The sequence below is a fragment of the Mesitornis unicolor genome, unplaced genomic scaffold (genome assembly GCF_000695765.1).
Source record: "Mesitornis unicolor isolate BGI_N332 unplaced genomic scaffold, ASM69576v1 scaffold1111, whole genome shotgun sequence".
In the NCBI taxonomy this organism is placed as follows: domain Eukaryota; kingdom Metazoa; phylum Chordata; class Aves; order Mesitornithiformes; family Mesitornithidae; genus Mesitornis; species Mesitornis unicolor.
The window spans coordinates 1-23,687 of record NW_010161438.1 but is presented as its reverse complement, the minus strand read 5'-3'; the positions used below and the strand labels follow the sequence as shown (position 1 = coordinate 23,687).

Genomic DNA, 23,687 nt, shown 5'->3' with positions numbered 1-23,687 from the left:
CTCTCTTTCCATCAAGTAGACGCTATGGCCAGATGAACATCACAATACTCAGATTAACATCCTGCCCCAGACTCCCTTGGTTCCAAGAAACTCCTGTATAGTATTGACCCACTGCAGAAGAAAATCCTGCAAAGCACAGAAGCTGTGGGTTCATGCGCACCTCCTGTGCCGCTGTATCAGTGGAGAGCAGAGCCGCTCCAGTCCCGTTATTTCCCCAGGCCCAAGGACCCGTCCAGGTGTGCACAGAGATGGAACGCAGGGTTACCAGGAGCGCTGGTACAAAGGTCTGTAAAGCGCGGTGTTTTAGTGCACAAGGAAAGGTGTTTATGGAAGTTTAACAGGCAGACAAGAGACACAGAAGGGACACGTCTGTGGGAAGTGGTGAAAAACAGATGAGTAAAACCCACTAAAAATAGCCAACATTTGAAGGACTCATTACTTCATGTTTACCTCTTGTTTCAGCGTCTCTGACACAGAGACCCCGTCAATTCTTGTTTGTCAGAAGCGAATACGCGGGAGAGACTGTGACAGATCATAGTCACAAAGAGCTGTTCAGTTAAAAAGAGAATCGAGTATCCTTACCCTTGTTCTGTCCTCAATTTCATAGATGCGAAGCTGCATGGGAACATTAAAGCTATGCAGGATATTTCCACCAAACACCAGAGAATCTACTGGAGTATAAACCGCGTGTATCCACCCTAGAGAGGGAAAGCAAAGAGCTGAGAATGCCTCATGCTATGTAGTATTACAAAGCAATTTATAATCAAATTTTAACAGCCCCATGAACCCCATTCTGCAGGGGATGAGAGGTTAAAGCACTGACAGGTTAAACAGTATGCTCGTAGCCACTCTTTAAGACTTGTCATAGCAGAACGGTATCGTACGATGTAGTCTTACCACCCGCTGTAAATTGGGTTCCTCTGTTTATTCACAGCACGGTTACAGGGTTCACTGAGAACACGCACGTGTGTGGCTCCACCACATCTGTGACTGAGGAGTAAATTCAGTCTGTGCAACGCACTCAGCTCCCAGCTGTATCTACTGGCACCTTCAGTAGAGCTGCAAGCCATGTTAGTGGTGATGGTGGGATAGGGCTGTGGAACTGGACCAAGTCACATCCAACTCCTCTCACACCAGGACCAGAGCGTACATCTTCAGATGTCAACAATTTCCAATTACCACCAGCCCTCCTTCAGAGGTGAAGGTTTCATATCCTATTATCAACTTCCTGAAGCGACCAAAAAACCTTTTGGATTGCAAGTCCCAAGTTAAAGGATTCAACATTTCTAGTACCATAGCCAGTGAGATTGTTCTGACCCAATCCTGCAAGAGACCAAATTCATTTCACAGGCTCCAAAGCAATGGAAGGATTTACCATCACGACAAAAACTCAGGCACAGCAACTCAGGCAGCCACGCACCAGCTCTTCTGCTTCTGCACTGTCTGCTTGGTACAGCAGCAGCTACGGATCGGCTGTGCAAGACTGCAGCCTCTGATCTCCACAGTGAAAAAGGAATTGATCCTGCTAATGATCTGGGATCCACAGAGACCTGACTTCTTTCTTCTTCTTCTTTTTTAATGAAAAGCATTACAATTTATAAGCCAGCAGCCAGCAAAGCAACATGGGGGCAGTCAATTTTTTCCTAACTGTCCAGTGCTTTCCATTAAAGCTGTGGCAGCTCTCCTTCACTTCAGGATCAGTGAGGGAGCAGAAGATGCCGTTCAGCCTCAAGGGTTCTCCGGCTGGCAGACAGCAAAGCTCTCCTCCACAACCACCTCCAGAGCGCCAAGGCCTGCAGAGCCTCAGCCGAGTTGTCCTTGAGCCACAGCGTACGGGAGAACTGGGGCTTGCATTTAAGGGCACACTGGTAGGAGAGAGACAGGAAGGAAGAGAAACCAGCACTGGCATTTTCTCCCTGCAAACACAAGCTCATCACTCTGGATCCATTTTTCTGAATTCTGAAACCACAGAAGGGTGGGGGTTGGAAGGGACCTCTGGAGGTCACCAGGTCCAACTCCCCAGCTCCAGCAGGGCCACCCAGACCTGTGTGCAGATGGCTTTTGGGCATCTCCTAGTCTGGAGACTTTACAGCCCCTCTGGGCAGCCTGCTCCAGTGCTCAGTCAATTTACAGATTTGATTCCACATGATAAATGCAATGCAAATAAAAATGCAGGTGGCTTAGAGCTTTGGCAGCTCTCAGTATCACTGCATCTTTCCCGCTCCAGTTAGTATAATTTCAGCTACAGAGCTGCTCACAACGATCCCACCTGTTCATTACTTCCAAATCAAGAACCACCACCTAGAGAGGATTTTTTTTGCCCATGTAATAGTAGTGTGGCAACTACATACATCAACACTATAAAAACTCTCCACAGCAGTTCATCGCCCCACAGGAAATGCATCAATCTGTACTTAGAGCAAACTGCTGGAAAAATAAACCATCTCTCTGATGCAAGTTGTTGGGAAAGAAAAAAGATTCGAGGTCAGAGAAGCTGGGACCACTGCTTCCACCAGGTAACCAAGGATTTCTGCGGCTGGGGGGAAGACTGGAAACCATTCTGTAGCTGGGTCCCCAAAGCCAGTGTATTGGACGGGTGCTGACACACAGGGGCAATATGTGTGACAATTCAGCTCAACTGTCAGTTTGAGAGATGAACAAACTGAAGCTGAGCAAAGGGAAATGTCGTGTCTGTGGCCACACAACTGAGCGGTGGCAGGAGATGGGTCAGAAAAAGCCAAGTACCAGCAGAACATTGAGGAGTCCTCACCACTGCTTCCCACTGCAGCTCTCGGCACAGATGGGTCCATGTGCAAACACACTGGAGCTGGCAGATCAACATTACTATAAATACAATTTGTTATAAAGTAGTTATGACTGAAGTAAAAGGAGTAACTGAGCTGAAACCTGGCTTTCTAGTCCTATATGAAAGGTAAACAGGAGATATCTCATTTTATAAGTATTAAAATGAAGTCCCATCAATGCAGTTGTTCCTCAACTGTACGCTTTTACTACAACCACACAGTAGCCTGCTCCTCCAAACTGCATTTCCTCAGTGAAAAGCCCACACTGGAGCACACTTGGTTTCACTGTTTCTTGCTCTGTGGGTGTTGGTCTCATCATCTTTCTTTGCCCTCTTGACTGCCCCCACCAGACACAGAGGCTCTTTGTGTTAACAACCTCCTGACCTCCTCCATAGCAGTCCCCACACTCTGGGGAGAAATGCGAAAGGATCTACCACTGGCTTGAGCCAATGCTCCAACAAATGGCATCCCAGACACGGCAAGGCCTCAACAGCAAGATTAACAAACACAAATACAGCTTTGATCCTGCATTGTTGAAGAGCTGCAGAGGTGCAAACTGAAAGTCTTCCTTGAAGTACCTGAGACAACCTCTGGTTCTGCCAATAACGTATTTAATTCCCTACTTAAATTTATAATCCAGGTGTAAACTGATTTTACAAACAATCAGTACATTCAGCTCCTAACTTCCGAACTAACGAAACACTAGGTCCTTCAAGATACACATATTTCTAACAAGAAGAATGAAAACATCGCTTGCTATGACACAGTTCTCGATAACAAAACCCTGTAAGAACAAAGCTCTGAAATCCATCAGGGTTAGGAAAACGAAAACAAACCAGAGCCCAAGGAACAAACAGAAAGTCATGAACTGCGAAGTTCTTGGCAGCAGAGTTCCCACCCCTGACCAAAGCAGGGCAGGACGATTTCCAGGCACAGCTCGCAGACGGGTGACGACAAAGGCCATGGGCACCATCCCCTCGCTGCTGAGCAGCCCCGAGCCGGGCACACAGCAACGGCCCAGGGCCTCCCAGCAGCTGCTGTGCTCCCACCCGCAGGACCCAGCCCACAGCCCCTCCACCAGCCACAGACGCAGCAGTCGCCTGCTCCCACCAGAGATCTTGGCCACTCTGGCGTTTTTCAGTCACGCTGCAGCCCAAAATAGTTCTGACTTGCCTGAGGAACATGGGTGCAATATTGACACTGCAGAGATACAAGCACCAAGAGGTGTGTCCCAGGGACACAGGACGCTATGGGCAACATCAGTCAAAAACGATGGTGAATTGACAAGGTAGAAAACCACAGGAAGATTGGCACAGATGTTACAAAGGAGAAAAAAAGAACAATCTCCTGTTGAAGCATTAACAAGGCTGGGTACAGAGAAAAACTGAAGAGGCCAACACCAGGAAAGTAGAAGTAGGAGGAAACGGAGACAAGCAGAAAACAGGAAACACTTTCCAAGAGGGCATTTTATTGTGGAAATGAGCTCCGGCAACAGATAACTTGGATTCAGTTCATTCCCAAAGCTTAGATACAACAACTGCTACAACTCAGAAATAAACTGAGGAAGACAAATGTTCATTGTGACCATTTCCAAACCCCAGCACCCATCTTGTACACTTCCCAGTTCCAATGACTTTTCACAAGGAAGAGACCCCTCCAAAAGGGGGGGGGGTCAAGGATGAGAAGACAAAGACAGAGACAAAAAGGATGGCCAAGTGGATTGCTCTGATATCACCCCCACCAACACCTCCCGCCTGCCTCGCCTTCAGCGATGCCACCACGCTTCACGCCTCAACAAGACGCCTGTCCACTTGTGGCTTTTCTGATCTCTTTTATCTCAGTCCCTGGGATTTTTACCTTCCCCACAATCCCACTTTATGAAGCCAACACTGAGCAGGAATTCTATCCAGGAGGCTCAGAAATACTCGCAGCCGATTTACACTTACCAAGTATTCCACTGCTCCTACGATACACTTGAATATTTAGATGTTATCATCTCTAGTATATGAAGAAGGTAAAACTAACAGTAACAAAAGCTTTTCTGAACAGTTAAAAGAAAGATACAATCTCATTATATTTCAAATTTTATAAAACAAGTATTATTAAACACTGCAAACTTGTTAGAAGATTTCAGGGACCTGCAAATTCCTACTGCATCTTCAAGGATGCAATCATCCATCTGAGAATAATAAACAAGAATATTAACTTAGAAAGCTACAGGGCAAACAGACTACAAGCTCCAAGCCCAAACCACGGTGCATCTGCTTCCATCAGTAACTGAACAGATAATTTCCTTTGTGGTATAGAAGGCGTACTTATTTTCCTGCAATTTTACAGCAGCTTGGGGTGGAAAAGATTAAATATCTACGTCTCAAAAATAAGAAGTGTCTAAGGAGATAACCTTACAGTGGGCACTGCCAGCAAATGAGATGTGATTTCTCTCATCTCAAAAGAAGAAAGATTGCCTCTTAATAGTGCCCACAACCAAATATATCATGGAAACACCATGTTTACATTTTAAAAGTAAAACAATTTCTAATTTTGGCCTGGTAGTACAAGTAATACAGCAACTCTCAATCTGACATCATTTGACAAGAATTAGGCAGAGCACTGCAGAGGAACAGAACTAAAGATCCAACGTTATGCTGTCACTTCTCTGAGAGCAGAAAATCAGGGCAAGAACCCTCCTCTCTGATGCTCTCCACTCATCTCCACCGCTTGGTCCCTACAGGTCCCAGGCAAGGAACCTCCATTAATGCCAGCGGAAGCTCCCAAAATGGGACAAGTGGCCAGCAACCCAAAATAGCCCTGCAGCTCTGCAGCCCTGGCATAGCTCCCTGCAAAACAGTTCACCAGTCAGGTTTAACAGCCCGTCATTCTCCCCGATAGCAAGTCCGTGTGCTGCCTGCTGACCCCACTACATGGTAATTCATCAACTGCTGACTGGCACAGCAGAGGTGACCCAGGACCACACACTCATCACAGACAGAATCCCACTGATAACCACTGCTACAGGATTTGAAGTACTTTGAATCCTTGCAAACAGCTGCCTGGAGTCTAGCACAGAGCATCCCTTTCCATCCACTTTCCTTTCCAAAACCATTCATCTGAGAAAAGTCATTATTTCTGTGTTTCACTGGAAACAGGAACTTTGGAGCACTCTCGTGTTACCACCACAACCACCACATATAATCAAGAATATTTTGTTAAGACTGTGGCTCATTCTGCAGCTCTCGAGAAATTAAGAGAGGTTATAATAGCACGTTTCCATGCCAAAGGCCCCAAAGTGCATTGTAAAGAACACAAGGAAATGAAAGTAAAACAAGCGCTGACTCCTCGGTGGGACACAGCCAACTCCAAGGTGAAACACAGCTGTCACAGAGCAGCACAAAGAGGAACCAGAGAGGGACACCATGTCTGGCTGACAGTGAGTTACCCTGTCTGGATCTTGATCACAGGAACGTCCAATAAACCAGCGCTGAAAAAGTCTTCTACAATACCTAATGGCAGTCCATTATTCCATTTTCAGAAATAAAACCCACACAGTGACGTTGTGGGCCGTTATTTCACAGACCATGTGGTGGTCTGTTACTGGGACCATTTAAATCCTGTCAGATTTAAAGAACAGACGACACTAACTCAAAATGGCCCAGCTACTTGAGGACTTGTGTCCCCCACAGCCACAGCTCTCAACCACCCATCCCCACCATCCTGCTCTGCAGCGAATATCCCTGTGGTCAGTTGGGGTCAGCTGGCCCAGCTGTGCCTCCCCCAGCTCCTTGTGCACCCCCAGCCTGTTCACTGGTGGGAGAATCAGAGCATCACAGCGTGGTGGAGTGGGAAGGGCCCTCTGGAGATCCTCCAGTCCAACCTCTGCCAGAGCAGGGTCACCCAGAGATCACCCAGGAACACGTCCAGGGGTTTGGATGCCTGCAGAGAAGGTGATCCCACACCTCTCTGGGCAGCCTGGGCCATGCTCTGTGCAGAAGCAGCAAAGGCCTTGACCCTGTGCAAGCACTGCCCAGCAACAACTGTGTTATCAACGCAGCTTCCAGCACAAACCCGAAACACAGCCCCATACCAGCGACCGTGAAGAAAACTCACTCTGTCCCAGCCAAAACCAGCACACAGACCAATCGCATTGCAGAGCCTGGAATCAAACTGTACCCACAGCAAGTGTGGCAACTTCCTCAGAGGTCAGTGAAACTGGTCTTCACAAAAAGAGAAGAAAATCCAAGTTTATCCATGTTGTGGCAGACCACATTATCAGTAACAACCCAGAACTGGCTGGAGCTCCCCTTTTCAAGACACACAACGGTGACACTCTCACTTCAAAACATAAACAGCAGAGACAAATACGGCAAGACAAATTATCCACAAGAGACTGCTAGTTGGCTTGCTTTTGCATGTCCCGATTTTGCATGTGCAAACTCTCTTGAATTTCAAGTGCAAGTGCCTACATCAAGCATATATACACATGCACGGAAGAAAAGGTCGGGTTTTTGAAAGATGTCTGGCAGGAAATTGAGAAAAAAGCAAACAAGCTTAACATATTTCAAACTGCTGCAAGATCTTGTTTGTGGAGGACAACGGGGAAGGAGGAGAAGGACAACATCCATATCAGAGCTTCAATCAAAATGACATATTCAGCACGACTGAAATACTCAAAAGAGCAAGTGGACTGAAAAAGGATGAATTTTTCATTTTGTGTACGGTTAGTTTTGAGCTTGGGTTTAGGTAAAAACAGTGACATTTAGGAGTACACGAGATAAATCAACACGGTGTGCAGAGAATCGAGATGGAAGCGAATTTGATGCATAATGCGCCACTAGAAAAAATAAGTGCAGAGACAGAAGTAAAAGAGGGTTTACAGAGCACACAGACTGGAGGGGAGGTGAAGCGCAAGGTGAGGAGAGAGAACAGGTTCCAGTGAAGTCATGTGGTGATGGGAAAGGAGCAAAACATTTAAAATAAAAGGAGAAGCACTAAAGATATCCTTTAAAACGGGTAACACACTGACATTAACGTAGTGCGCAGTATTTCAGACAGGCTGCAGGGGAGCAATCGGGACTTAACAGAACAAGCGGCTGCACACAAACGAGAAACACGTCTGTGGTGATCCTGAGCCGTGGAAATCTGCCCAGATGCTGGTTCTGCGTATCCCTAGCACAGTGACGAGAGGTATCTGAGCTCCTTCCCTGTAACACACTGCAATGGGCTCCAAACACTTCACACAGCCTCTCTGCAGGTCAGCACAGGACACACACGTGGTGCAGAAGAAAGCTACAGCACAAATAACACTGGACAAGCTCTGGATTTGATTGTGACTGATAAAACGTTGTTGTTTCCCTACTGAGAACAAGAACTGAGCGCTGAGATTGTGATTTTCCTCTTCCAGATCATCCCAGTTTATACCTCAAAAGAGAAATACACTTTATAAGAAATTTCCCTTCTCTTTGCAGGTGGGTCAGATTTGCAGCATAAACTGTCCACTCGAACAGAGAGCGATGTGTTACCTCGACCAAATTTCATCAGAGTTGAACACTTAACCATACGAAAGATTAAACGTTGCTCATGGTAACACCCTAGGGCCATAGCATTCTCTACTAATGTCTTCCTGCAGAAGGACAAGTTCTCTCCCATCCTGGGAAAGCAAGAGTCAGGTTTCTACAGGAAAAACCAATCATTTGCTGACACTGGTAACAACTATAGCTTCCTCCCCTCTTGAACCTTCAGCTGTTTTAACATCTTGGATCTACACCTGGCCATAAACCTCAGCATGGCCCAGCGTGGTGTATTTCTCAATCAACAATTATGCTGACATTAGTTCAGACAATGGGATTAACGGAAAAGGCCACGTTCCTTGTTGATTTTATCACTTCACCACAGACTCTACCAGAGTTCATCATCCTTGACTCATTAGTGGGAACCAGTGAAGTGGGAGGTGAGAACCTGTAACGGTGCATCGCTCGTGGAGAGAAGCCCTTTGTGGCCATCAGGAGCACAGCTTGCTCCTACGCAAGGCCCCCCACACAGTGTCCCTCACAACGCCAGCTCACTTCCTCCCACCCCATCCTTCGGAGGAACCCCTAAAAAGCAGCAAGATGCACCGTGGCCCCTAACAGCTCACTGCACTGACAATACATGGTTGTTTCTCCTTCAATCCACATGAGCCGAGGCTGGTCAAGAGTTTGAGGCTCAATTCAAAGTATGGGACACACTGGTTTTACAAGCATCCATTACCAGAACCTGAACACTACGAACACTTACACAGTACATACAAAACACAGCCATACAGTGACTAACGCAATATGCACACAAACCAGAGCAAAGAGGTCGTAGGAACTGACCTGTTTTACACAGCCACGCTCAATTCGCTGACCCGGAACAGCCTTTAATTAGGCACGTCCATACTCTTAAAACGAACACAGAATCAACACCCTTGCACATAAATAAGAGATTTGCAAATAATTTTCCCAAATATAATACAGCAGTACAAAACCCCTTGAACCCATCAGGTGTTTACAGAGAAATTATTCACGTATGCCTTTCAAATACAGCATGGAGCCTAAAATATCTGAGGTACTGGCATTTCTGTGCTTTGGGCTTTCCTAAGAAAAGAGAAACTTCAGTCAAAACCCACATTTGGGATCCCTTCACTTCAGCCACCACGTTACAGTTGTGTCCTGCAGAAGCTCCCAAATTTGCTGTATCCAGCAGCTGAGCATGACTAAACTAACACACAGAAAGCCTTCGTAGGAGGCTGTTCACAGGGGAATGAAGACAAATACGAGGATGCAGTAATGGGATCTAAGTAAACAGCACAGCCACCCTCTAACACCCAGCTCAAACAGGAACAGCACATCCTGACCTGTTTCAAGGGAAGACCTAATTCCTTTAATGGATTAACTCCTCCACTCTCAAAGCCATTTTGCCCGCCCTCTCCCAGGCTGATTCTTACCAATTACTTACAAATGCGCAAATTTGTGGCCGTCAACTGATACTCACAATGCTCCCCAGTAAGCAAGGACATCCTTGCTGACTTTGCATGACCTGCATTCTGTCTCCAGGATTAAAAAGTAATAATCCTATCTCCACAGAGTAATTCTAGAGCTGAAATGCTACCAGCCTGTCTTTCTGTCCTGCAGAAAGACTACCTGTATATATTTCCTTAGTAAAATCCACTAGACAAAAGCAAGGTGTTACACCATTAAAAACAAACTTATGGTCCCATAAAAGGCAAAGAAAGCAAAGACAGGTATCATCTTAAATGAGAACTGTTACAGACTGCACCATCCTTAAGCCAATTTAAGCAGGAATTGAAAGAGCTGAAGCCACCTGCCTTCAAAGCAGCAACTACTTGGTTGCTTTGCAAGAAGAGCTTGAACTGTGTGACACAGCTACTGAGGTGGGCAGCAGTATAAAAATTAAGTGTGCCCAGACTCCTGGGAGATCTCCAGATTCAGCACAATCCCCATCAGCAGAAGCTCTGGAGAGTTATGACAATAAAATAAGGCTGTTTCCCCAAGAAGCGGCCCTGAGAGAGCACAGCTCCCATCCTTCTGCAACCTCCACTGAGCTCCACCTGGGAACTGAGACCCACCTCTGGCTACAGACAGCAGCAAAGGAGGGCGTTACTGAACGGCAGGCGAAACCTGCTGGAAGGGATCACAACAGCAGAAAAATACATCTCCAAGAAAGCCAATGATAGCAAAAGTCAGCACAACTGATGAGAAGCAATGGACTGACAGCCCCAGAGACACAAGTGCCCTCTCCTATCCCCAATGCAGCACAAGTGAGCACTGCACACACTCCCTCACAGTACAGCTTTCATCAGACCGGACAGGTCAAGTCTGGAAAATTCAACTAATTCAGGCCCTAGCCTTTCTTTTGCCACAGCAAATAAAGAGGTCAGGATGGAGTTTAGATGTAAAGAATTGTTTTACAGAGAACCATTAGTCAAACACAACTCCAGTGACTCCAAAAACAGTTAACAAGGATACCTGAAGGAATGAAGAAGGTATAGCCTTGTTTCAGCTCAATTCTTTGGCATCGCTCCACCCTGTCTCCCAGAAAGATATCACTTTGCTTTCCTGAGAGAACCCATTCTTCATAAAGCTCTAGATTCTGCAGAGTAGGCGGAATCAGCCAGAAGATCTAAAAATTAAAAAAATAAAATAAAATTAACTATTACCAACAGTCAACGAAAATAAACAGCTGAGGAATTCCAACAAGGTTATCATGTTAGACAAACGAAGGCGTAACACCAAGCTTTCTGCACCAAACACGTGTTTTCCAGGTGTTGTACACAGGCACACAGCAGCAATTAGTCCATGTGCTGGAGTGGGAAGACAACCATTGGCTGTCATCTCTGCCACGAAACGTCTCACTCCAGAGATGCCCCCACACTTTACTCTCAGTTCAAAACTGTGCATGGGTACAACTTCATCAGACTACACTGATGAGCAGTATCTGTACCGCGGAGACGGTCAATGTGCTGCATTTATTTCAGTGCCTACCATGCACTGTCTGTGCTGCCATTGGGAAAAGCAACCTAAAACAGTCAAAATGTGACTACAGCCATACATGCCGTACATTTCAATCCTTCTGTGTGCTCCAGTTCGGGCACAGAGTGCGTGTGCACACTAAAGAAACATGGAAACTCTAAAAGGACACAGAAGCTCCAGCTACAGGAGGAGACTTGAGGGCACCCTGACCCAACAGCGGTACAGCCAGTCACACACGCAGCAATGTCAAGCCTACAAGCACCACCACCACCAAATAAAACGCGTATTTCAAATAAATCACGTTCGTTTCATAAAGGTGAATGGTGTCCTTGTGGTTCAGCAAACTCCATGTACACCAACAAAGCAGGCTGAAATAGACTGACCACTGACTATCCCAGCCCTTCCCCAAACAAGAGAGACAAACAGAAAAATAAAAGAAAGCAACCCTTCCCCTCCATAAGAAGTACAGAGAAATAAAACCAAACATCAAACGGCAAGGTTCACCTACCTTCCCCCCACGGAAAACGTGATACCACACTGAAGTGCCACCAAAATCAATGTGAAAATCAGTGAAGCATCCTTTCACACTCATCAAACAGTACCTGCAAGCAGAGTGAAGGACAAAAAAGGAATCAGTCTGAAGCAGTATTTCTCATTCTTAATTTGCAGGGGTTAACCGCATGTGCAATATTGTTTCCACCAATTAAGTTTCTGCATTTCAAGTACTGGGGTTTGTCTCACGAAGCAGCTAGAACTGTTTCTGCTGAAGAACGCGCATCTTCAAGTTTGAGTTTGCGATTCACACACTGGAACGAAAGCTTTCGGAGTTAAGGAATGGAAAACCATCAGGAGTGATGATGATCAGAAATATTTCTTATGCCACTGCCAGTCCCTGGGGTGCTCTGTTTAATGCTCTCCTCCACCGCCTGACAGACATAACCATCACCAGGAGTTGTATACAAATTGCTTTGAAGAGCAAAGTTTTGAAAAACCTAATTTGCTTATAAATCCTCCTGAATGTTCTTCACCTACTTGCCACTAATGCCATTTTTGCAAGAATTGGGGGACAGAAACCTCATCTGGCAAATTAACTCCTTTTTGTTCACATTTCTAGGCATTTCTGCATCAAAACACATAAAGGAACCAGCTGGCAGCATCGCTAAGCACAAAATCCACTATATCTGATGCCGTCTTGATTCAGGTTTTCAAAGCAGTTTCAAGTCGGCATCACTGGAAAGAGACAGAAGAGCTCTCATCTCGCTGCGTGAGCCTCCAGCCACCATCTGTAACTAATGGCCGAATTTCAGCCGCCCCTCTCACTACAGGCACCTTTGCAAACGCAGGAAACACACACCACTTAACCCACTAACCTCTTTTCCTTGTTCCGGTCTCCGTTTCATGGCTTTTTTTTTTTTTTTTTTTAAGGGGCGTTACGGAAACAGTACCAGAACGGGACTTGTAAAAATAATGACAAAGATTAAAAAAAGAAAAAAAAGCGAAAAGGTTACATTTCAGTGTGCCTTTCCTGCTCCCATTCAGGTGGGGAATGGCGTGCAGCAGCCCGTGGATGCTAGGGAAGGACCTCACCATGTGTCTGCAGAGGCTGCGAATGGCAGGGCTGTGGGTACATAAGAGCCCGTTGCCTGGCAACCACGTCCCCAGCCCAGCTGACACAGAGACGCAGTGCTGTCATGAAGACCGTCAATTTGCGGGCTTCAAAAAGGGTCCTGCGCCTTCATCTCACAATTAAAACCTTTCCTCCTGCAACTGCGCGTCTCTCCGCTTGCCCGTTCTGGATTTTCTTATTTTTTCCTTGCCCTTCAGAAGCAGGAAGAGCGCTTTTTCTGCCCCTGGGGTATTTCAGATGCTTCAAAAATCCCAGCTAGCCAAGAAGCTGTCTAGACTCTCAATATGCTCCATTTCAAAATACGAGTCCTTCCCTCCCAAACCCTTTTTTTTTTTTCCTAATTTCTCCCTTTTATGTTTTCTCTACCAAGATGTTGTTGATTGCAAGTCAGATAGAATTTAAAAACAATAAAAGAAGCCCAGAAAGGAAGTCGCCTTTCTTCCAGCCAAACTGCAAAAAAGTCACAGATTGAGTAATTGCTCATAAAACATAAAAACAACACGGAAATTCTCAGTTTGTGGGCAGTGTTGACTATTAGAGGTTCATGTTGTTTTAATGTAAAAAACTCAAATCCTTATGGAATCAATTATTTCCAGTTTCCAGAGGGTCAGACATAAAACACATCACACTAACAAAAATCTTCTAAGACAGCGCTACCTACCAACAATTACCGTCCATATTAAGAAACTCTGAAAGAGCGCAAATGGCCTAAGCATTCGCCAGTTTTATTTATTCCTCCGTGGTCAATAATCTAAACTTGAAGCTGTCGATCTGTTTGTATTCAGAGAGGAATTAACACAATTGAATTCTCTGTCAAATCAAAGCGCTTAAAATGTGGCTTTATGAGAAAACACCAAGGCAGAGGTAACTGTGAACACGCAACTTTGTTTTTCTTGTTTTTCCCCATTTTCCCCTCTGTTTTCTTGAAACTCCTCTACACACAACTATTTCCATTCCAATAAAGGTGGTTTCAGTGAAAGAGACACATGTGGTGATTAATAAAAACCTACAAAGCATTTGGGAAAAACCCCGGTTTTCTTTCCATCCACAAACGAGCCATGCCATATTTAATTTCTGCTGTGAAATCTTACAGGGCTGCTTTTGTCCAACCCCAACAGCTACTGAGGAGCCTGAAAAAGCGATCGCCCGCCATCCAGAGCCTGGCACAATGCCTTTGCATTGACCTCCACGGCTTCCTCTCCCAGTGCACACCGCAGTCACATGCTCCCAGCACAGCTCATCCCATACCCGGCTCTGCTCCAGTCTCTGCCACTGGTGTCTCAGCACCAGCAGCTGCCAGTCTGGGGATCCACTCAACTTTTCAGGTTTTTCCATAATTTAAAAAAAAAAAAAAAAGCAGCCCTAATACAGCATCCATGTTGGAAGAAATCTGGAAACTACATCCCACTGCGTGCTCTGGTCACAGCGCTCTGGGCCAGAGCAGGTACAGTGGGTACAGGAGCACAGTCCCAAGCAAGGCACGAGGAGACAATCTGACCAGAGTTACACCCTGAAAATACAGGCAATGCAAAAGATGCCCCAACTTTAGTATTTTTCACATCCAGTCCCTGCACACTCCACTTTATCTCCCTGCACAGCCTCAGTGAGGGTTTTAAAACATGCAGCTGCTTGTAATCTGCTGTGGGGGAGCTTCCCTTCCCCACTGAGGAGTTTGGGTTATGCTCTCCACAAGCCTGAAATTGTTCAAGTTAACGCATTGTTTTTCTGGAGGAAGGATTTGTAGTTAGGGGAAAGGGAAACTTTCCCCCGAAAAATCTGGGGAAATTTGTCAGAGAAATGATGCGAAGAAATATGGAGTAACCTGCAAACTCGCAGGGACGAACAAACACAAGAGATTCCCAAAAAGCAGAGAGGAGGATGATAACGAATGAAGCTAACCCACTGAGCAAAGCCAGATAGCTGGGAACACAGAAACAACACAGACACACGGCTCCGTAAGCCAGCACGGATACCACACTCGCAGGCAAACCCACAATGCACTCGCCACGCAGAGCTCCAAACCCGCAAGCAAACAGAGAAACAAAGAGAGCGACAGCCACGCCGGGATGCGGACGCAGACACACACACACACGGGCAGGCGAACGCAGAGGCACAGCGCACAGCGTACATGCACATGGACTCGGGGAGACGCGCGAGCACACGCAGAGGCAGCGTTACCCTCAGCTTCGCTCCTTTTCTCCCGCAATAGGCGCAGCGCACCATACGGCTCTATTCCCTCTGGCATTGCGAGGGCTCCCCTGCCACTGAGCTCAGCCCATAAACCACTCCCAAACCCCAGCAGAGGCTTCTGTTTTTTGTTCGGGCCAATGAGAAAAGTATAGCTCACTCTTCCTTCCTCCCAGGAGCAGCGCCGGCTGGTTGAAATCCCTAAGCCTGAAACCGAATACCACAAACCCATGAGCCAACTGCAAGTGCCAAACCAGGGAGAAGGAGCAGGCCCCGCTCTGTGCCTTCCCTCCCGTACTCCATCCTCTCCTCCAGGCGGGAGAGGTGCTCCCAGGCGTCGGACGAGGGAGGCTGAGGTGGTCCCGGGTGGCATCCCGGCACCCCGGGGTCCCTTTCTCCCAGGCCTCGCCTCACGGCATCAGGAGGGACGCAGCAGGGAACAATAGCTACCTTGGGGCGACTCCTCACGTTAACGGCCTGCCCCGCACCGATCCGTGCTCCCACACTGGGGGCCCTGTCCCTGCAAGGCACAAATTACGCCGCAAGACAAAAGAAACCATCGTCACCCGGGAGACACGGGGCGTCCCGTCTGCCGTCCCAGCCCCCGCTGCCTGCGGCCCCGGCCACAGGGCTCCCCGCAGGGGGGGATCGGCCTCAGGCCCAAGGACTTCTCCTCAGGGAGGGCCCCTGCTCCCTCCCTCAGGGAAAAGCCCGCGCTTTTCCTCAGGGAGGGCCCCTGCAGCACCCACCTCCGGCCGCCGGGCCCGGCTCTGCCCATTGACGGGCACTGCGGAGCCCAGGCCGGGGTGGGAGGCTTGCCCGGGTCCTGGTCTGCACCACCAGCCCAACTGCCTGCCCGCAGGCACAAACCCGCCGGGCCCGTTCCCCACAGAAGCGGGGCAGCCCGGCTGCGGTAACCAGTGCTTCTAGGCTGAAGTAAAAGCAAAGCACCACCTCTCAAAACACAGTAGTAACTAATCATTAAGTGCACCAAGCACTTCAAAAGCACACTAAAGACCCGATTCCTGCCCTGAGGGGGTTATGATCCGAGTCAGTCAGACAAAAACACCACCTGAGATAAGAGGACTCAAGTCTTCTGGGATGCGCCTCAGTCTTCACCAGAGATTTTGTCATGCTGTGACCCAAAGTAATGGCAACGCTTCACTCATCCCAGGCTCATCCGCGTCCCACCCAAGGTGAAACACCAAGCTCCAGTGTGTGCGGAGTGGGTTCACACCTGAGTGTGCTGCTGCCACTCATGGGGACTTAGAGGGAAAGTGTTACTACCTTCCAGCCAACAGATTTTGGCACAAACAGCCCATGTAGAAGATCAGCACAACTGCACCCAGTTGCCATCTCAGGCTGCCTGCAAAACTCCGTCCTGCGGTGTACATTCAGCTAGAGCTGGGAAGGTTCCCTTTGAACTTCAAGAATGAGAAGCCCCTTGGTTTTGTGGGTTTCGTTGTTGTTTTTTTAATTGGAACCTTCAATTTCTGTGAAAAAACACCACAGGGAAATGAACCAAGCTGGCAATTCACAGTGAGCTAGGCCTGTCTGCCCCTGGAACAGCATTTTGGTATCAGTGAGAACACAAGTTGCTTCTCCGTTCTTCTGAGTTGGCTGTTTGGCTCCAGGCTTACCACAAACAACTCTAAATGCCAGTGCTTATTTCAGTTACACGTGTGATGCTGCTAGACCTCCAAGCTCTACAAAAAGGAGGATTTGAGACCAACACACTGACTTGCAGACATTAAATTTCATTTACTTTGCTAGCTTGGAAAGTTTTAATGAGAACTTGTGCTTATTGGTCTAATTTTCTTGTACTTAAGTATATTTATAGAGCAGTTTTGTATCAAAAGCAATTCATAAATGGCATACAAAGTGCATATGAGTACCTCACATGCATAAAACAGCCCCAGGTTGCGTTGTGGGACCTGTGAGCTCCCTCAATTCAAAGGGCAATCTATGCCTCCAGAGGCAGCTGGAAGCTCCTCAGCTTCTAATTAGACCACAACTCCGCAGAGCATTTTAACATCTGTTTAAATCCATCCCTATGTAGTAAAGGAATGAATAGAAAGGAATGGATGAACAGCCTAGGAGAGGGAAAATAGGGCTGAGTACCTGATAACAGAGCAGCATCCTTTTGTGAACAGGTAGATGTTGCATACGAGATATCTCATCCCTAATTGAAGAAAAACAGCAACATAAAGACCTATTATAGAAGTGCTCAGATAGTTTAAGTAGTTGGAAAAACTTTGAAGGCAAAGGGTGTTGTAGTGACTGAGACTTTCCTTTTAATGTTTTCCATAGCACAAACTTTGTCAAGTTGTTAGAAGTGCCTGTTACTATTTCTACAGCCACCATGCCCTGACACACTTGCTATTTCACTGCCACTGCTTTGCAAATAGTCTTGCAAGGCTGCGAACACAAAATCTAATAAACAGAGAGGATAATAATTTCAGCAGAGCAATCTATTTTGATAAATGAGAAATCAAGTTAATACATTTTTTTGTTTGGTTCAGGCTCAAATGTATCCAGATTGCTTCAGTCCTGGTTGAGTTTAAACAGAGAACTAGATCTGAGCTTGTCGTGAGCTGCCAGAAAATGGTTATGGTGCACCGTGACAAAAGGAAGCAGTTCTGAGCCCAGCTCAGCTTCCTTTTGTCACAGTTTCCTACCCTTTGGATTTGTAGTAGCACAGACATCTGAGGTGATACAAGCAGCTCCTGCACTAGAAGCTGATGGTACTACAGCCCTGCCTTTTCCTCCTGCCCTGGCTCAAGCATTTATGCAGCCATGTGGCAGTTTGGATGGCCTGAAAGGTGACCAATTTTTCTTATTTCTGAGTCAGTTTTCAGCCAGACCAGTCCAGTCCAGTCTACTCTGCAGCTGCACCACAGTGCGTTCTAGCAGTGAGGGTAGGACACCATGGGCATGGGATTGCTTTTTCAGGGGCAATGCCAACTTCTGTCAGTTTGAAGTCTGTCACACTACAATCTCAGCTGGCCGTCCCCTTCATTTCTTATGTTGTCTTACTGCTTAAGAAGTCGTACTTGGAAAGTTTTACATATTTTTTACATAAACCATTTCCCCACTTAATTCAGTCCTCTAGGGCTCCTATTGGGTAAGTAGCCATTTACTTACAGGCAGAAAAATAACCTCATTACCCACAATTTTTCAAAGAAGTTGATGGTGCAGGTCCAACTGCAAGGCAGGGCAGTCTCCAGCGCGCATGGTGCTCCTGGTAACCAAAGCAGCGCAGCAGATGGAGCGTTCTCGAACTCCACTCCCAGCACGGAACTTGACATGCAGGAGCCAAGACAGACATTTGTGTCTGGTAACGCCATCTGTGTCTGCAAAACCGCAATGCTTTCGCTGGAGTGCTTTTTGTTTGTAGGGAACACGCTAATGGTGGGCATCGCATACTGCAAACTCTTCGTATTATGAGAATGCTAAGAACAAGAATGAAATGAAGCCATCCCATTTCTGAGCAACAACAGTCATTAATAAAGAACATGAATATTGACAATTCACATAAAAGAACGAGCAGCATGAAACAAGTGACAGCACTGACATTTAGGTCCACAACTGACCACAATCTCTTTAACAGAGGCTCATACCCTCTGGGTGCTCACAGCGATAGCTGGGACCAGTGTCTATACAGGAAAGGGTTAATCTGAATTTCCAAAGATGGAGAAAGCTGATCTCTTGAGAAGTTCATATTTAAACTGGACAAGTTCATGGAAGAGAAATCTCACTAAACACACAGAAACCACTTCCACCTCTGGATAGCCCCTGCCTGAACTGCAGACAGTGCAAGTTCAGAAGACTTCCAAGGGGTGGCATCATTTCATGCTCGCGCTGTTCTTGCACTTCTCCCAGGGCACCTCTGACAGCAGCCAACCTCAGCCAGGTTACTGAGCACCATGGATCCTTGTCCTGATCCAGCACAACTTCTCCTGTGCTCCTAGACTGTCAACATTTGTTACTGCTTTTATGTTGCCTCTGCAGACTGATGAGGGGTTTGTGCCAACACTGCTGTAAATCAGCTTTCTCTAGTCTTTGTGCCAGATGATGCTCACTAGCACCACCCTCACCCTCATCACCCTTGCCCTTCCCTCTCACACGTGCTAATGCCTTTTCCCCACATCAAGCTCTATTGTCACATTTCAAGTGCCTGCAGTCTTTCACTGTTGAGCTTCCCTCTACCTATCACATGGACCAGTTTATCAAGCTGTCAACCTCCAGCTTCACTTTGCCAGCGACAGCAACCTCAATGGCTTTGTGTCTGCTGCTTCAGCAGGCATCTCCTTCCTTCCTACCAGGCCAACCCCCACACATGGGAAAAGCTCCATGTCAAAATCTGTTGAATTGCTACTTCTCTAAAATCCCTCTTTGAAACCTACCATCTGGCATTTCATGATGCAAGTAGTGAACTGCAAGAATATACTCTGCTTTTTCTGCTGAATTCTGTTAGTCATGTTGCTACCTTATCCTTTAAACCACCTCTGCCTTGCTTTGTTTACTTGCCACATTATTTTCAGCATCTGGAGTGTGCCTGCTCTAAGAAAGGGACTGCTTTCTCTACTTCTTACCTTGTACAATCCATGAGTCCCAAAGCCCTAGATCATAATCCAGTTTCTCAGCTCTAGCATATTATTAAAAAATCTTATTAGTAGACTAACCACTTGGGAAGCAAGTTGTCTGGGTTCTATTTTCTGCCTTGTCACTGGTTATTGTGTGACCTTAGGTAAGTCGCTTAGGGCATTTCCAAATGCATATGTGAAATTTGGCACTCCTGTCCATATCTAGTTACCCTAACAAGCAGCTTACTTTGTTCAGAAGGACAGAGTATATTTAGCTTCCACCAAAATCAATGGTGCTGAGCATATTGTAGAACCAGGCATCCCTACGATGCCTGCCATCTTCTGTTAAGGAGACCTTTACCTTCCAAAAATGTTTCTTTTCACAGAATGCTGCTTATCACTTTCTGAGTGCACACTCTTGGATATGGTAGTACCAATCTACTTCAGACACTACAGTTTGGAAATGGTTCTGAGCGATCTGCACAACGCCAGAGGTCAGTTTGGCAGCAGAGCCTGGGATGCTGCCAGCATTAGGTCTGGCTGATAGAAAGTGCCTCTAAGACAGGAACAGCAGTGAAGGCTCCCAGGATGGTGTGGTGTTCATCACCCACACAGGTCGATCCAGGATGGTGTGGTGTTCATCAGCCACACTGGTCAGTCCCATCACATCATTAACACTGACCCCATTTCAGTTGGGCTAATTCCTATGAAACTCACAGTGCACATTTTCAAGCCCCCAGATTAGTTTCTTTTTCCAGTCATCACATAAAAACAGTTTCTAGGAAGGCATTCAAACAGAAGAACAAGTGAGGTGAAGTTATACTGTCACGACTTGCCCAAAAACTAGAGCTGAGATAGGCAAAAGCAGGGCAAACCACTCTGGTGTTGTCTCAGACCTGCCCTGAGTGCATCCACTGAAACAAGAAACGCAGCCTCTGTGGTGAGTCCAATATTTGATCTTGCTGTTGAAAAAGCCAATAGGAAAGTAAATTGTTTTCAGAGACACACACCTATTGAAAGTGGACTTTTCTTCAGCCATGAGCAGTTCAGAACCCGGGACGGATCTGAAGCCAGCCATGCTGTGTGAACTGTGTGACATGTCTGTATCCTAAGGAGTGATTGCTTTGGGGAGCACCTCAGGAAAATTTACTATTAAAGGTCAGTCTGCCATTTTCAAAATAGAGGTGCTCAAAACTGAAAAATAAAAATGCACTTTTCAAAAGGATTTGATTAAAGACTGCATTCAGCAAACTGTAGATTATTTCTCAATTTAAAAATATTTATAATAAAATGTGTTGAGAACTTTTAAAATTAATATTTAGAACAGAATATTCCTCTCTTAAGGATTCTAACTCCAAGTTTTAAGAACACAAAGGATCCATAAAGTTCTCAAATACAAAGTTGTTCTTAAAACCTGGTACAGTCCACGGGTGGGCATTACACAGCTCATGCAGGTCAGCCACGCTAACCCCCCCCTCTGCTCACTGAAAAATAAATACATCATTATTTCCTCTCCTACCAGCTCTGGAGTTCAAAAGGAATTCATCAAGGAGGACAAGAAGAGAGCTTTTTAAAGACTTAAACAAACAAACTTACTTTTTCACTTTGGGGTATTTCATCTCTGAAATAGCATTGGTAGCATCCGTCTGCCTCTCCTTCAAATGCTGTGGCCACATATTATCCACCCAGTCAACCAAGTCCACCTGAAAGCCCCACCAAAAGGAACTGTTAATCACCGGACAAAGGCAGGATGTGCTCCTGTTGGCTACAGCTCTAACAAGGACAACAGCAGGCACTCAGGACAGCAAGAACCCTGCTGGTCAGCTAAAGCCCCCAGACCCCACTTGTGAAGGTGCAGCACTTCTTAAAACTCAGCCCCTGGCAGCCCAGAGCAAGGGGAGTTTTGCAATCTATTTCACTGGGTGCAAATTCTGACCTCTGGGCACCTGTGAGCACCTTCTCTTGCAGCATCACCTGCTGCCTGTATTCAAATACATTTCTGTAGCCAGTAGCCTAGAAGCTGCATTGATGAACACTAAAACACAAACATAAATGAGATTATATTATTCCAGCACCTTACATTTCAAGGAACATTAACACCATTGTTCTGGCCAAATTCTAATTTGAGCAATTACATTATCGCCTACTTTGTACTTCCTTCATCATTCTACTTGGATTTAAAATCCACCAAAGTTCCTGTGCAAAAGCCAAAGTTTTGGGAAGCGTGGGCAGGAGAAAAGAGCAAACGCCAAGTGACTGGAAACGCACTGCCAGCAAGGTGAGGATGGGATGGAAACCGAAGATCGTCCAAGGACATTGGTGCCAGAGCACGAACTGGGATCTGTCCATCGCAGCCACGCACGGACAGGCCCGTGACTCACTCTGGGCTGTTTAGTGATGGAGCTGTGGTGGATATCCAGAACACTCCCGCCTGGTTATGCAAGGATCACATGCACCGGGTTTCAGAACGGGAAACACCAGCAAGCCTGGGCAGCTCAAGGCAGGCTGTAGTGCTGCGTTTGGCCACAGTGTGGCTGTGCATCCCGGCAGCTCAAAATCATCGTGATGTGTGAACAGACCTCCACTTACGGGTCAGTACAGACTGCAAGACGTGTCCTGGCGCTGGTGACAAAGCTGCCCCTGGCTGTGTGCAGCGAGAACAGGAGAAGCTCAATTCAGGCACTGTTAGCACCCCACTTAGCCTCCTGACTGCTAAATCTCTTTAAAGGCCCACCCAAGAATGTGATTCATATGAGTCAGCTCAGCTGCTTGGGTCCCCAGAGGACTTTCATCAGGGGGCAATTTGCACATGACATTCATGCAGGCTGGGGCTGACCCCTATCTGCTTCTCCATCTGCAGCAGGCACTTTGAGAGGAGGCAAAGGGAGGTGGTGCAGGCAGTAGAAATAGGCCCAATTCCATAAATATCAGAGTTGTATGTGAAAACAAAATTGATGGGTACTGCCCTGACTCTGCAATAATCCCCACCTGCTAATACTGCAGCCTACAGTCTTCAAACAACAGGGACTGTGAATCAAGTATGTGTGCTACACGTGCACTCAGAGCGCTCTGCAGAGTGCAAGGGATCCACTGACACAAGCACAGCATCCCAACTATGATCTGAGTTCACGCGCTGGGCTTCCTCTGAGCCCCCAGCACCTTCCCCTCTGTTCCCACATACCTGATGGGAATGGACATCTCTCTCTCTTTCTAAATACTCCTGGTATTACAAGCAACTGTGCACTCAGGCCATATTAAACAGATATCAAGTATTCGTTTACATGTGTAACAGATACCTAATTGCATTTTTCAGTCCTGAGCACCCAGGAAATTTGCACAGATGTTTTAAAAGCTCACCGAGCATGATGTGCTTGGGAAAATGGGGACCAACTGAACAACAGAAACTCCCCAGAGCACTTCCAAACTACCTGCTAGTGTCTGAAGGACAGCAAAACCTGCAAAAACTTCTAAATATGTCCCTAATATTCAATTTGTGCTGTGTTCATAACAGAACACAAAAGTCTACTTCAGAACTACTTCTATAAATCAGCACTTAGAGCTGCCATCTCTTTTTGATCTGTTCAGGCATAAGTGTGGTGTTTATATTGTCCACTGTCAAGGAAATCAGCTTTCTACTTGAGTAAAAACGAGATTCCTGGCACTAAATGGAGAGGAGTCGCAGGTACTTCGCACCACCTTGTTTAAACTCCATGTTTTATTTCTTACCAGGTGACTGGGAAGAAGCTGAAAATGAACACAGGATCCCTTACCACGTTGGGTCGCTTGACAATGTTCTCCAGCTTCGTGTGGCTGAACTCCAGGCTGATGACGTTGTAGAGCTTTTCGCGCTGCGCCTCTGGTGTCTCATAGTACCTCACAAACTGAGACATGCTCATTTCAACACCCCTCTGTGTGTTCACATCCATCACGTCCACGATCCGTCGGCTTCCTGCAAACGCACACAAACACTCTCAAA

At 46.6% G+C, this 23,687-nt stretch overlaps 1 protein-coding gene across 1 annotated transcript in view; it reads right to left on the bottom strand.

Moving 5' to 3' along the window:
- LOC104547206 (lysine-specific demethylase 2B-like) overlaps positions 1-23,661 on the bottom strand; it is a gene marked incomplete at both ends in the record, with an annotated part of 43,395 nt that extends 19,734 nt beyond the window's left edge. The window contains 5 exons of the mRNA XM_010192807.1: positions 583-698; positions 10,808-10,961; positions 11,820-11,913; positions 21,308-21,414; positions 23,482-23,661. Coding sequence (XP_010191109.1) covers positions 583-698; positions 10,808-10,961; positions 11,820-11,913; positions 21,308-21,414; positions 23,482-23,661 — 651 coding nt within the window. The remainder of the gene's footprint in view (positions 1-582; positions 699-10,807; positions 10,962-11,819; positions 11,914-21,307; positions 21,415-23,481) is intronic.
- Positions 23,662-23,687: the final 26 nt, after the last annotated feature.